This window comes from Lissotriton vulgaris, chromosome 5, assembly GCF_964263255.1.
Source record: "Lissotriton vulgaris chromosome 5, aLisVul1.2, whole genome shotgun sequence".
Classification (NCBI taxonomy): Eukaryota; Metazoa; Chordata; class Amphibia; order Caudata; family Salamandridae; genus Lissotriton; species Lissotriton vulgaris.
In genome coordinates, this window is record NC_141693.1 from 1,122,978,422 (window position 1) to 1,122,994,828 (window position 16,407).

Below are 16,407 nucleotides of genomic sequence, written 5' to 3' on the forward strand. Positions count from 1 at the left end.
GAAGCCCATGTTCACAGCAGAACATTGGTTTCTATTGGAATTCACAAGGCCATATAATCAAGCCTATTATCGCCGCTTTAGCAGCAGTTTTCTGCTGCTAAAACTGCAATCATTTTTAACGCCCTGCTTGATAATATGCCCCTTACAAAGTGTACAGTACATTAGGTTGGGAGTAATGAGGTCAGGTCAACAACATCAATAAGACATGGTTCCCTTAAATCTAAAGGCCTTATTGTGAGTGCTCCAGTACAGTATGTGTTAATGCCACCCCCCAGTGTTTATGATACCAGGGGTACACCGGAATTATCATGGGAATCTGTAATTCTGTATCTGATTTCCACTGTAGTTTCTTATTCTCCCCCACAGTTTCCCCTCTAGACTTCAGTGGCTTTCAACGCTGATATCGCAGGGGTAAACATTAGATGTCTGTGGTATATCTACAGATCTCATAATTCCCAATGAGGCTGGTTGGTAACTCTGTTACTGTTACTGTTACTGTGCCTATTGGGAATTTTCAGGCACTCGTAACAAGGCCCTAAGAAATTAAACACATGGAACTGACTGTCCTCCTCAAACTTCCCTGCCTCAATAACCACGCATCCCTGCCAAGTAAGCAGCCCCATAGGTGATGTCCCATGTGGGCTCCGCCTGGAGACAGTTGGGCCTTATTTACAAGCCCCTTTCAATGCTGGTGCGTCACTTTTAATATGGGGAAAAATGATGTACCTGCAGCGCAAGGGGCTTGTAAATATGCTCTAGCTCTGTTTATGAGAATATACAACTCATGCACTGAGTTGCCACACTTGTACCTTTAAGCTTCCTTTTTTACAATACTGTTCTACTATGCAGATATTCGGCTCTTCGGTGCAAACTCCATAGAAGGCTACCAGATTTTCATGCTTCAGCTCCCTCATCTGGAAGAAAAGAGCGAGTGAATTAGAAAAATTATGCATTCAATGTGAAAATGGGCGGCTGGTTGGTTCAGTGCCATCATGACAAGGTGTGATTCGGCACTGCACACTGGGCTAGCGCTGAATGACCATGCTAAAAATCTAGTTCCTTTCCAACTGTTGCCATACTACATTTCTACTAATGGTAAAAATATTTAGTTAATACAAATCAGTAAGAAACTGGGTTATTAGTTGAGAGTGATGAAAGCCCCACTCAAGTAATAAACACAATTTGTGTCAGGGTGGTCCACAAAAGTCACTAAATAAACCTGTACTTAAACCCCTGGAGGCTTGGCACAAAAGCAGTTGGGATGGATTTAAAGGCAATGTGTAAAGTATTTATCTAGCGCTAAAACAGTAATAAATTGAAAACTAGGCTTGCGTGTGAAATTACGGTCCATTCACAGAGTTTTTCCCACTTCGCGCTCCTTGTAGTGTGCACGTTCTGAAAAACTCTGCTCAGTGGAGCAGACTTTTTTCCTCGTTCGAGCTCACCAATGTTAAGTTAGCGAGCAAGGAAAATTCTTACTCCAGACCACTGCCCCCATCCCCCCCCCACCCCCACCCCTCCTCAGTGAGATTTGTCAACTCGGGCAGTCGCAGCTGGCCACTACCGCTTGCATTGAGAAACTTTCTGTTTATGTTGAGGAAGCTGCTGCCCAAGTACAACTTCTACTCAAACAGTAGATGGAAGCTGTGCCCTCTTGTGCTGCACATGGTGCCTTTCTCACTGATTTACCAGCGCCGTACAAACACCTGGCCCTGAAAATCAGCACCAATGGTGCGATCTAATATACTCCGCCGCTTGCGGAACTACGTGTAAAGTTTTTGGTCACCACGCAAAACTCCCTGAACTCCACCCGGCTCAGGAGAAAACACATCACAAGAAAAATCCCAAACCAATTCAGAAAAATAGGGTAACATTTCATAAATAAAACTACATCAAAAGATAAAAATCCAATCAATAGAAGTAGAGTTCTGAATTATTAAAACTGAAGGTGAAATTCGCTCAAAAAGCACATAGTGCAATTCGTGGGTATCCGGTCAACCTAGACTGGGTCAAAGCCACAAGTTTAGGGTGACTGTGATGGAGCCCCTGTGAGGAGTTATACTTGAAAAGAGTGAACACCATAATACTTGGGTTGCCATCTAAAGGGTACAAATTTAACTTTAAAAAATCACGAATTGCCCATCTAACTGTCCTATTTTTCGGATATGAATTATCAAGTGAAGGCAAAATCCTAGCAGACAACTTCTTAGAGAAGTGTGCAGTACTCCAAGCCCCAAAAACGCTGAAGAACTTACAATCAATACTAGGTTTCCTGAATTTCGGAAGAACATACATTCTAAATTATGCAGAGAGGGTTAAACCTCTACGAACCAATTAAACCTGATTTTAAACCAATTAATTGGACTCAAAAACACACGGAAATTTTAAGATCATTACAGACAGACATGTTAACTAAAACAAAACTGCAAACACGTGCAAACAAACGCAACCTTGTAATCCGAGTCATCCCAGGAAGATGCGGATTCACATACCTGACCTCTAATGAGGGAGAAACGGTACCAATAGCTTACAAATCACATTTGTACACACCAGCTGAAATGAAATTAATTTCTACTGAAAAAATTCTAACTGCGGTTCAGACTGCTGTAGCAAAAGAAAGTGCCCTAGCCCAAGGAAAAAGGAATCTGTTTTAACAGCAGTGTCAGCCCTTGAGGCGGTAACAATACCAGGCAATCTTAATGCTAAAGCTCTAAATCCAAAGTGGATAAAATGGGAAACTTCTCTCGCAACAGAAGGCGTGACACACGCATTTGATCCGAAAATGAAAAAACTAGAATATCTGGAATATGAAAATGAATGTCCTCTGCCGATCGAAATTCTGCCTCTCGAACAGTACACCTGTGTTATCTACACGGACAGATTTGCACAACACAGCGTTGTGGAAAAACAGATTTACAATACATCATGCGCGATTGTTAAAGGTCGCTGGCGCTTAGGTAAATTCAGACCAATGGTCACTAAAACTGAATCTCTCAGAAACTGTACAGCTCAGTGAGCTGAAATAAGATCTTTAAAGATGGAGCTTGAAAATGCCGATTGTGAATTCCCGACACTAATAGTGTGCGATTCGCATTACTGTGTCCGATCTTACAATAATTCCATGCAGACCTGGATAAAAAACGGTTACGAAGATGAGACAGGTGCCACAATAAAGCATAAAAAACTATGGGAACAAGTAGTTTTTTGGCAGAAAGAACTACAAAAGTCTCACGTGATACATACGCAGAGACTCCAACGTGATGGCGTTCACGTTGTAGGGAATTCATTGGCTGACAAAGCCACAGCGGCAGCTGATCACTCGGCTTCCGTAGCTACAAAAAAGCGTACGAAAAAACAAATAGATGGCGAACCGCTGCTTGCAGTAAAAGCCTAAATGGAAGGCAATTATGCGGCGTTACCTCTAAACTATCCACTCGGCAATACATACATAATTGATGCGAACTCCGTTCCGTTTGCTCAAATCCCTGGAGTGGGGGATAGAGTAATTCCAAACATGAACCGGAGAGTCTTCTTGATACAAGAAGCACACATGGGATTGGGTCTGAGGCACCAAGAGATCCTGAAATCTCTGATAGAATTACAATCACAATACTGGTGGCCAGGGATGAGCGTAGAAATTTATAACTTTGCAATGAATTGTCAGGACTGCAACAGAGACCGCAGTTGTGAACCGGACCAGACACCAGCCTAGACACCAATATTAGACAGCATCAGGCTATCTATGGGCAGACGCCCGACCGGCTAAATGCGGTCCCATAAATTATAAGACGAGATTCATTTAGATGAGACCCCCAGCGCTCGGCTGACGCCAGAACTGTTATAAAAGATTTGCGAGTCTTTATTGGCACATACGCAATTGACATGCTACATTCTGACAAGGGTCCTGCGTTTAGCTCTCGGACTTACAAGGAGGCCATGGCCAGCATGGGCATTGCATTGCTGTATTCTAGTCCATTCCATCCCGAGGGAAATGCGGTAGTGGAGAGAAGAAAAAGGGACATAAAGCAATCTATAACAGCGAGGGTATTAGGTTCGGGTGACGGGTGGGTCAAACATCTAATAAGTATCCAACGTAGTCTTAATAACATGCCAAGAAATTCTTTAGGAGGTATCAGTCCGTACGAACTTTTATTTGGTACTAAAATAATCATTCAGAACTTGGATTGTCAGACTTCAGTGGTGCAACAAAAAGCCTTTGATATCAAAGATCGTTTGGCTGTTTTACAGGACTTAAATGAAACATGAAAAAGTCTGAGTAACAAAAAAGCTAAAGCCAACTACCACTGAAGAAAAACCACCTGTCCCAGCAAGACCTGTCTGGATTCCAAAGATTGGGGATCTGGTCAGAGAAAAGATCGCGGTGAAGAAGGAATTTGGGTCTTCTTACAGAAAAGCAGTACCTGTCTTAGCTGTCAGCGGAACAAGATCAGTTGTACTACCGCCCCTTGCTGGTAAAAAGGAGAACCGAGTTGTATCAATCAACCTGGTAAAACCACAATCATGTGGCCAATAATAAATAGTAGGCCAAGTGGACTCCCAAGAAATAGCAGAATACCGAAATTTGCTACAATCCAAGAGGCTCATACTGAGAGACTAATCACATTTGATAAACCTGCAGTGAATAACAAAGGACTATGCAATAGTGCCATGGAACTAGTGCCTCTTGAAACCCAAATTGCAACAGTTCGTCAAGAAACACCAGTCTACAATGATGTAGCCTCGGACTATACAAATGTAACAAAAGAAAATGCAGAGATCAATGAAAATACGGAAGCAATTCCACCAATTGACACAACTGCATCTGGCTACTTTATCAACTTTGATGACTTTTCCGATGATCCAAGTGAACATGGAGACAAGCCAGCAACAAAAACATTCAAAGAAAAAATCACAGAACTCTTTCATCAGCTCAGAGAAACATATCTAACTTCACCATGGATTAAATTATGGATTGTGTTAGGTGCAATGTCCCTCTAATTTTGTTCCTCTGTGTGCGAAAGTGTAAGGTCTATGTGCGCTGCAACCTAAGCTTGTGCGCCAGTAACCAGGCGCACGTGTGGGTGCAGTGCCAAATATCACTCCAAACTTTTGCATAAAAAAGTGAAAAGATGGTGGATTTCCTTACATGCAAATCCACGTGAACGGTGTTAAAGGCAGGTTTGAAACCATCCCACATAGCAATCGAAACCTTAGCAGCTATGTTGCTGCATTTCTTTTCTTAATAGAGCTGGGCTGCGGGGTGATTGTGTGCATTTGTTCAAGTTTTCATGTTAATTTCAGCTCATGATGGGCGCTGCGATTAACATGAAAGGCTCGCTCGCCATCGTGCACTCATCAGGAAATGTTATGCCTCACCACTTTCAAATGTCACCAGCCACCACTGACCTGCACTGCTTAACACATTGTGTGGGAGAGTGCCGTCACTTTTCAGGAGCAATCCGGTATTCTGGAAAGCGAGTGCCAGCACTTCTATACTGCTATTTCAAGGACTGATTGCACAAGATGGTACTGTAAAGACACCTAGATGCAATAGGATGGTGTCCTTTTTATTTGCATTAACCTAACAGTATGAAAACGGCAATTAGATGCACACAGAAATCAACTGGTTAATACGCTTTATTTTTTGCGTCATATCACATTTGTCTCACGTCATCAACATCCACTCAATCATATTTAAGGAACTATCATCCACCTACGTGCTTCCGTAACGTTTTATATTCATCCTAATGCAAAAATTTTCTTGGCAAGGATACAACAAATAAAAATGTTAATAAAAATCAACAAAGTAAAGTATTACATTTTCTAATAAAACTGTGAAATCGCTGCACAGAAGTTGCCTACACGACAGTCCTGTGGTATAACGCCCACTAGAGACACAAAGATCTGAAGCCAAAATTTTGGCCTCCGCCTTTCCTTCAGTGGTAGATGAAAATTACGGCCACTGACTACGTCACCATATATTCATGCTCCTGGAGATAGTTAATCTTCTAAGTGTAGCTTATAAAGACATATTACCATTTAAGTTACTCTGCAATTTGGTAAACAAAATCGGAATTGTAAAATCCTTAACTGAGGGGACGGACAAACCCTGCCATGTACTTTGAAATGAATGCATAGTTCATGTGACTTTAAATTGTTCCCATACCCTTGGAATAGACTTGAGGGTGCTCTATCAGCTGTGTTAGGATCAGGCAGCATAAAATATAAAAGTTTAGCTATTGTGGGTTTAATGTGAGCCTGTGGTAACCATCACACAAAGCAGGATAAAAACCTACGATGGGGGATTGGTAAACAATTAATATTTCATGACCCGCACAAGCTCATCTGATGATCAGAAACGTGTCAAACTTAAAATTTGCCAGCAACTGACAAAGTTATATTTGAAAACTGTAACGTTGGTTACATTGTAGGTGGGTATAGTGATGGAGTAAGAAAAGGGTTAGAAACCAATAATTAACTTTGGGCAGAGGCATGGTTATCGAAACGGCCAGTATTTTTGATTAAAGGTCGCAAAAAGAAATAGGGCAATCCGATATAGCCAGTGTTGCTCGCTTGTAATAACTGCCCCAAAAAAGCCAACAGAAAGGAAAAAATCACTTTAAGGGCGATTAGAATAATCTAAACTACTGCTGCATTTTTATTAAGGCCGCAGCATAACTCCTAAGTTAAAAAAAAATAATACACAGGACATTTTTCTAAGTCACATTTACTTGGTACAGGCCCCTGATTCTACAAAACAGGAGCGTGCAGTATTTCTCTCCGAGGAAGACGGCAGCCGCTAGTGAAGGACAGGAATACACTTCCACCTAGAGCCATCTCAACGGCTTTGAGCTCCTTCTTGGGGGCAAGTTTGTGTGCACTACCTAACCGCTCTCTATTCATGCCGTGATGATTGTGGTGTAAGCTTACAAACACAGCGTGTGCTTTTAAGTGATTCTAAAAGCACACGCTGTGTTTGGTGCTGCATTTCTTTTGTTTTCTAAAGTGTGGCTGCGGGCAGATTTGGGCCTCCCACAGCCGCACTCTAGAAAACAAAAGACATTTAGCAAGAGGGAGCACTTGCTAAATACAGCGGCGGTGCAAATGCTCTTGGTGATGGGTGTGCGCCACAGACACAACAGTGCGCGCTCCAGGGCACGGAGGTGTGTGAGCGTGCAGACGCGTGGGAACACAGGTTAGGTGTACTTTTCCTCCTTCTATGGCTCATCTTGGTTTTAAGTTTGGGTAGATTTATTGATGGAAAATATAGTACATTGGACACAGCAAGTCAGATCATCAGCTTGGTCCTGAAACCACACAGATCATCACACATCAAAAAAAGAGAACTGTCATCAGTGAACATTACAGCAAAGCCTATATCTTGTGGTATAGCATGGGACAAAACTGATTATGAAATCTATGGCCCGGTTGAGCTCTTGAATATCCACACAAATTTAAGATTTCTTTAAGTGATTAAGTGACTTTGTATCACCTAGTACTTTCTCTGATGATTGGGACTTTGAAAATATTAATAATATGATGTCAGATTTAGAAATGTCAGCAAAATTTACAGAACGTGATTATTTAGAGGGTTCGTCGAATTATGAGGAAATGTATTGTTACAATCACTTTGGGCATCATTATTTGCATAAATCTGCAAATCCTAGAAATGTTCTCAGTTATAATCAATGGGAAAATTGTCCAACTCCGCCAAAAGGCAGTTCAAAAACATTTTATGAGAAATTCCCATACTTCTCAGGGTTTAATGTCACTGATCCTGAAACATTCTATTTCAAAGTGTTAAATAAGACAGGAGTGAAAAACATGTTGACAAATACTAAACTGATTTATTCTGAGAAATTTTATGAAAAAATGTCTACATTTGGTTTTGAATTTTGGAAAAACAAAATTGAGACCAAAACCATCTGGGGTACAAAAGGATGGCAGGTACAAGGTTTAGAAGCATTGTTCAGAGCCTGCATGATCCCAGAACAAATAATGTTCCTGAATGACACAATTCAGCAAACAACCTGTCTTGGTTTAGCCAAGATAAAAGATTTAAACAACCTGTCTATACCAAAGCCTATGCCTGATAGAAACACCACTACAGATGAGGGGTTAGACGTGGCCTATATTTTAAAACAAAACAGAACACTTCCTGACTGGAACAAATGGTTGATCTGGCCCACAGACACTAATAACTGTCAAGATAGATTCCTGAGCAAAGTACAGGGGTTCAAACAGAACAGGCCAGACCCAAGATATTCCCAGAGACAACTTCCAGGGATAGTTACAACATACAGTGTAGGAAAACTATGCCTCGACTGGCTACAGAGATCCACACTTCCCGAAATTAACAACACTTAACTTTACTTAAAGACGGTGCTGACTTGCGAGATTTCATACTGGGACCTTGCAAACAGCGTCAACAACGTTTCATATACGCCGGTATACGCAGCTTACAATGAAGCTTGGAAATTAAATCAAATTGAAACTGCAGAAAAAATACGAGAAATTGATCGTATTAATTTGGAAAAAACGCTTTCTGTATTGGACAATGGGTTAACGACTCTGTCCTCCAGAATCTATTCACTGGACAGTATTGTATCATCTGCTATTGATATAATAGAACAGGATATGATAATGTTACAGCATGGTCAATCCCAATTGCGTTCTATTGTACAGCTAGGCTGGACGTTACAAAACCTCTGTTCAGGTCACGTGCCATGGCGTCTAATCAACATAACGTCATTATTTTCTATCTTTAACCTTACTGATAGACAAATCTCGCTGGCACAAAAAGGAGCAGACTATACGGTGCTGAGCATTGAAACACTTGAGAGATGACCATTGACAATGTCAGAAAGAACTGTCATTGAATGGATAATACATGGCACCATTACAATCCCGATAACAACTTTTCAGTTTCAATACTGCCAAAAGTATATACCAGCAGGCCTGTATGAAAGGTTGGGTAAAGGATACATCAAATCAACCTGGAATTTACCTTATACACATAGATGTTGGAGTGGGGGCAAAAAAGAGGTATTTCTTAGTGGTAATAATTGTAAAACATCAATGAGCGGTACACTTCTATGTCAAGGTATAAACTTGCATGGAGCCTGCGAAGGTTCATCAAACAACCTTTTATGTCATCTGCAAGGCACCCCAGCTACATAGATAGAGCCCTTTTTCAGACAACTTTCCAACGGTAGCTACGTTATATTAAGTGACCACAGCTGTTGTGGCATGATGCCAGGAAAACCCTATCTCGTGAGCGTTACTTCCAGGGCCATTTGTTGTATGCAAGTATTGTATCCAAACAGCAATCCAGACATGAGGCAGCAATATGGCCTTCTGTGAATATCTCTTCTATTCGAATTGATACTTTAAGCAGAATGAAGTCTATTCTTTTACAGACAACTGTGCCTTTAACCTCGTCGAAAGATACGTATGAACTGCAAGCTGCAAGGACAGTGGCAGAGAAACATACCCTATTATCGACAAATTGCCCCGTGCATTTGGTAGAAACGTTAAGCCAAATTTTAGATATGTCAGATACCAGTGGCATCGCACATGTATTTAAGACAATTTTTTCTGGACTGTTAGCACCCTTTGAAACAGTTCTGGGCATCTTCCCGATTTTTTTGCATTCTCTTTTCGGTGGCCTGCCTCTTATTTTGGGACTCGTAGCAGGAATTTTATTTTTGTTCCTTCTGCTCCGGTATGGCAAGCCAAGTCACAGACAAAACTCAGGCTACGATGGAAGACACGATCCTAGCAATACGATACCGAGACCGTATCACTAAGGTCCTCGGATTGGCCCAGCTAAGAGATCTGAATACTACCTGGTTTCTTTCATTCAGACCGATCTGGCAAAATTGCATCTTACCTGTGCTTCGATGTCTGCTATGCGGAGAAGAATGCGTATTGGACGTCTGTCTTACACTACCATCAGCAGTACCAATGGATATCGACGCTTTGCTTTGTCCGGTAACGATTCTTGCAACGTGTTGTCCCCAGCGGCTACCGATTCTGATGACGGCATTCGTTGAGACTTCACCATTACGATTAGGTGGCGTTGAAGTACGAGATGAAAGCGGCAGCACACAGGTACAACCTTCTGTGAACATTGCTGATCTAAACACCGATGATGGCAATGCATCGCATATAAGCACTACTTCTGATTTTTCAGCATTGGCCCAACTTTCACCTACTGTTGTAGACAAATTTTTTGCTGGTCTAGCTGAGGTAATGTTCTCTCCTAACAACGAGAATAACAATTGAAATAGCGAGCACACAGCGTTCCATGAACTCTGAATTCGGCCTTCAGTTTTTATAAACAGCCCTGCTGAAAACATTTGGAACAATTTTTTTTCCCTTGAAAGCAAAATTATTTTTCGTAACTTCCAAAATATTTACTTTTTTTTTGGCACAAGGTACTCTGCTTAAAGTAGAACTATTCTTAGAGAACAGAACTTCTATTCCTAGAGACTCTAGAGACAATATTTTGCATCAGCCTCTAGCACATGTACAATCGTATAAATATGTGATGAAATGGTCTCTACTTTTTTTTCTGTATTAAGAGCCATTTCATAAATGTAATAATGTAATTTTCGCAATTCATTCAGCTGATATTTATATTTGCATTATCTGAATGACACCACTGCTTGAAAACATACAGTATAATACTCATTTTCGTGTATCTATACCATTTCAAATGCATTTGATGTATTTTGGGGTGGGCTGGAAAACACATGCATACCTATATGTTTATATAATGCTTAGTATTTAGTAATGATGGACATTATACGTGGAGTGGGTGTGTGATCGTATCCAGGACCCTAATTAAATATTCCCGATTTATGGCCGTATGTGGTTATAACAAATCATACCGGTATAAAGGCATAAGAATCATATCCATATTTAGTAATAGCCAATGCAATTCAAATACGGCAAGGCTACTTCCTTAGACTCCTAGAAAGTACAACGAGTTCTTTCAACAAACCAAACCTCCAGCGACCTGGGAATTCCCCATGCTTTTGTTTTGATTTGTCCTAGAACTCCTGCGAGTTCGAAAGAACGCCCAGTTCTTAGTGACATCTTTTATTGACGTCTTATGTCCAACCTTACGTCAAACACGGCACCTTCCAGGTATAAATATATCAGCGTTTGCCATAAGCAACACACAGTGGTTTGGAGCAGAGCGGCTATCTACTTATCTGAAGCCCAGCTGATGTGAGTGGCGAAGGAAGCCGTCCCTCCCATTTGACGCACTGAGAAGACGCTGTTTTTTTCTCCTGCCGAGAAAATCCAGCTCCAGTGTTTCCAGTCACCCTTGCGGGTGACTTTTTTTTTTTGGCACAAGGTACTCTGCTTAAAGTAGAACTATTCTTAGAGAACAGAACTTCTATTCCTAGAGACTCTAGAGACAATATTTTGCATGAGCCTCTAGCACATGTACAATCTTGTATAAATATGTGATGAAATGGTCTCGACTTTTTTTGTATTAAGAGCCATTTCATAAATGTAATTTTCGCAATTCATTCAGCTGATATTTACATTTGCATTATCTGAATGACACCACTGCTTGAAAACATACAGTATAATACTCATTTTCGTGTATCTATACCATTTCAAATGCATTTGATGTATTTTGGGGTAGGCTGGAAAACACATGCATACCTATATGTTTATATATTGCTTAGTATTTAGTAATGATGGACATTATACGTGGAGTGGGTATGTGATCATGTCTAGGACCCTAATTAAATATTCCCGATTTATGCCTGTATGTGGTTATAACAAATCATACCCGTATAAAGGCATAAGAATCATATCCATATTTAGTAATAGCCAATGCAATTCAAATACGGCAAGGCTACTTCCTTAGACTCCTAGAAAGTACAACGAGTTCTTTCAACAAACCAAACCTCCAGCAACCTGGGAATTCCCCATGCTTTTGTTTTGATTTGTCCTAGAACTCCTGCGAGTCCGAAAGAACGGCCAGTTCTTAGTGACATATTTTATTGACGTCTTATGTCCAACCTTACGTCATACACGGCACCTTCCAGGTATAAATATACCAGCGTTTGCCTTAAGCAACACACAGTGGTTTGAAGCAGAGCGGCTATCTACTTATCTGAAGCCCAGCTGATGCGAGTGGCGAAGGAAGCCGTCCCTCCCATTTGACGCATTGAGAAGACGCTGTCTTTTTCTCCTGCCAAGAAAATCCAGCTCCAGTGTTTCTAGTCACCCTTGCGGGTTACTGGGAGATCGAGTTCTGAGAGCGAGATACAAGACCTCCTTCATTCTAAAACCAAGGTACGGAGCTGATTAGATCCTTAGAGAATTCTTGAGTCAGATTCTTGGCAAAACTAACTTAACTTAAAAACTCCTTTACTCCTTCCCACGTACTAGGCTTAGGTTAGGTACACTGGGGTAGGCGTATTTAGAAACATCAGTTGAGTATGTTTAGTCAACTTTTATCATTGTATGTAATTGTATATATTTTATACCTTTTAAGTATCATATGGCTCAGAAACCATATCAATGCTTTTACAGTATTATTTCATTATACTCCTTTTACTGTATGCACTTTACTTTATGACAAATATTGCAATTGCAATTGAAGCAATTCTCTTGCATTTAATTGTGGGTTTATATAGAGCTAGAATCGACTCCCGGAGGAGTATCTCTGCGCTTCGACTGCTGGGGAACCCGTCCTGGCTCACCCTGAGAGATGGTCCCTAATGGGTATCTCTAAGGTGCGACCAAGCATCCCCGGCAGTCTGGGGGGGGGGGCCGTTGTGAAGATGAGGCAAGCTAATGCCCAGAGTTGCCGAGTGTGGTCCCTGACTGGGGTAGGCACCGAGGCGAGAATTATCGAGCCCGCTGACCCTGGTCCACGACCCTGCCGCGTCGGGAATCGAACCCTGGTCCCGGGCCGTCCTCTGCTTACGGGTCTGCCGCCTCTAACCAGTGAGCCACACCACTCCATTAGAAAGAAGACTGCTCAATAAATAACACCTTTTATTGAAAACGCCTGTCTCTCTATTTCTCTGCACTCTGGTGAAACTAAGTATGCGCGATTGACTGAGTGATATAGCTATCTATTGTTTTCACACAACTCTAGAGATATACTCCTTATTCTGGGGGAGCAAAGTTGTCATGTTTATGCGGTTGTCAGAAGCTAATCCCTTCTTGTCTAATCAGGAAAGTTCACTCCTCCCTGTTCATTCGAGAAAGTTTCTAGTGACCTCTGAGCTAGCTGGCAAACCTAATTAAGTCTAACATATTCAATAGAGACCTAGTCGACCTCAGTCCTACGTCTAAACTATCCAATGCGCATAGCCTATTGGGAAAATAGGAACTACACTACAGAATGTCATGTGCCAACTCCTGTAGGAAGGTCTTTGTAATGCGGGCCATTTTTCAAGACTCTTAGCCCTTTTGACTAGCCTGACTGTGGTGGTGGTCAGGCACACCCACTAAGGCAATCCCAACATCTCCAGGTGATACCTGAGCGCCGCCTCTTTCCAGGTGGTATACTTTAGGTCATTCTCTAAAAATTCAACAGGCACAGCCAGAATCACAGTTACCTTTAGAGAACCTGAGACCCCAACTCCTACCATTCAAAGGAGGAGGCAAAGATGGAGGCAGCGTAAGCCAGTGTGCGCGGCCGCCACGCCACGCCGGTAACAGAAACGCTCAGGTGATCGGCTACCTGACCTGCGGATCCGTGATGCTGGGTCCTCAGATACGGACACATCGAGTCTACGGAAGGTGGAGATCGCCTCAGGATTTACCCGGAGACACGGGGTTTCACGAGGAGATCGCTGAAACGAGGACACGCCACAGCGAAGTAAACGGCCGGACGGGCTTGCTGGTTATCACAGCCGCATGTAAAAACCCCTTAACACGCATTACCCTCGCAGGCAGCAGCCGCTGGTTTGGGACACAGACGTCTTCTGCACGCTCGGTGAAACGAGCCAACAAACGTCGATTTGATTTGTGGGAAGCGTCTTTCCTGGTGCTGGGCTACATTTTATTAACTGCTCTGCTTGGATTTTGGGAGCAGTTCAGAGCTTCGGAGAAAGCAGACTCTGACAAGAAAGGCATAAGGATGAACTCCCGTGGAGGCAAAAAAAGCTTAAAAGCGAAGACACCCACCATAGTGAAGGAGTCTGTAGCAGGAGAAGACACTGGCAAGATTAAGCCCAAACAGGTCAGTGGGGTTACTGGGACAAAAAAGAACTCTGGCCTGGCAGGGGCAGGGGGTGGTGCTGGGGCTGGGGCTGGGGCCGGGACTACCAGCAAAGATTTCAGAAGCAATAAAGATACCAGTCTGGCGCATCCCTCTCCTCCCCCAGCCAAAATATTTTTAGCGGCTAAAAACCAGGCTACTACGACCAAAAGCAATATAAAAAACACGCAGTGCCCCATCAGAACTGACGAACCCGCTAAGCAGAATAGCGATCATGGTGACATTGATCAAACACTCGTTGTCATTTTGGACTCTAACAATGCCTTAGCAAATTTAGAAACCCTTCCCAATCTGACTGACATTCAGCAAACCTCTCAATCACTGCAACCCGCAACGGAAGAGTTTGATCAAACACGAGGCCCCCTTAACCAGCCGGATCCCCTCTTAACCCCACTTCCAACGGAAGGTGAACATTCAGAGCTAGACGAAAGAAATAATGCTAACTCCCTTTGTACTCCCTTTGAGAAATTGGACACCAAAGATCATCCCACGATCATGCCACGAAGACGGAGACGGTTATCCGAAGCCTGGAAGTTCCTCCTGGCGCCGCTGCCCCATGGACCCCGGAAATTGGTCAAGAGGCCTTTTATTCAGTATCAGACAGCACTCCGAGCTCTTCAGGGGAATGTGAGACTGAAGAAGAAAGCGAAGACAGTACTAGCGAAGAGGAAAGTGAGGCCTCCCGTGACAACACTGGCACAATCATCCGCCCTAAAAAACCAAGATATAAGAGCAAACGAAGGAGTCAACTCAAATGGGACTACTCGGACTCACAGATGTCTTATCATATAGAAAACGATGAGCCACCCATGTCACACTCATTACAAGGGCGTAGCCCTAGAAGATCACAAGCTAAATCAAATGAGGTATTGGAACCCTCACTTGCCGCCATACTTACCTCGATCAAAGATTTCCAGGAGGAGGTGAGAGGCGAAAATCGAGCAGCCAAAAAAGCAGCGAAGAAACTACAGGGTGGTCTTAGACAGCTGAACAAGACCTGCATAGACATCAGCGAGAGAGTGGGCATGGTTGAGGCCAGGACTGAACACTTGGAGACAGAAGCAGTGGCAACCAAACAAGCCACTGATTCTAATTCTGCTTGTCTTACAGACCTAATGGTGAAGATGGAAGAAAGCGAAAATAGGCAACGCCGGAACAACCTGCGCCTGCTGGGGATTCCTGAAGGGAAGGAGGGGGAAGACCCCAGACAATTCATTGTCAAATTGCTGAAAGATTCATTTCCAGAACACTCAGAATGGGACTGGGACCATGAAGTGCAACGAGCACATAGATTTCCATTTTTTTTGAGGAAGCAATACAAGAATGGGAATACGACTGAAAATCAGCCCCGGGTATTCCTTGTATACTTTGGCAACTTTCTTTTGAGACAACTGGTATATGATAAGGCTCGACCTAACTCAAAAAAAGGAGCTCACGGGATCACATTTTTTTCTAAACCTGATTTTTGCCATCAAACTGTCGAGCGTAGATGGCATTTGCGACAGCTGATCTCTCCCTTACAACAATTAGGGGCAGAGGTATACTTAATGAACCCGGCAAAACTGAAAGTAATCCTGTATGGTACTACCAAGGTTTTTACTTCAGAGATCAAAGCCAAAGAGTATCTAGAAGAGATTAAACGAAAGAAAGGACAAAAAGGGGCAAATTAACGAATGACCTAACTTGATTTCTGAAGTTAATATGTTGCTATCTCCCACTATATCTTCCACTATATAGGGATAGTAACTTTAAACGACGGATCATCTGAGTATTTTGTCTAGCATGGACACTTTTTGTTTTACAGATGATCGGTGTGGCTGGCGGCCATGGCTCATGACTGGCCCCCATCACTCAGGCTCTGCCTGATTGCTCACATAAGGGGGGAGGGTGGGGGGTGGGGGGGGTTCATGGGGGGTGGGGAGGGAGGGGAGAGCAGGGTTGTTGCAGGCACAAGGAGATACTTATTGCGCACACATTTATACACACTAAACTTTCTATGAAAAACAGAGGATCATTCCAACATCCTTTAAATGGCTAGGTTAGATCCACTACGAATTGTATCAGTTAATGTTTGTGGCCTGAATGATAGCTCAAAGAGACAAAAGGTGGCTATGGGCTTACGAACACTTGGGGGGAATATA

General features: G+C 42.6%; 1 protein-coding gene across 1 annotated transcript in view; it reads right to left on the minus strand.

Moving 5' to 3' along the window:
• LOC147712075 (guanylate cyclase 2G-like) overlaps window positions 1-16,407 on the minus strand; it is a 427,466-nt gene that overhangs the window by 122,919 nt on the left and 288,140 nt on the right. The window contains exon 10 of the mRNA XM_086919591.1: window positions 810-914. Within this exon, the coding sequence (XP_086775717.1) occupies window positions 810-914 (105 nt within the window). The remainder of the gene's footprint in view (window positions 1-809; window positions 915-16,407) is intronic.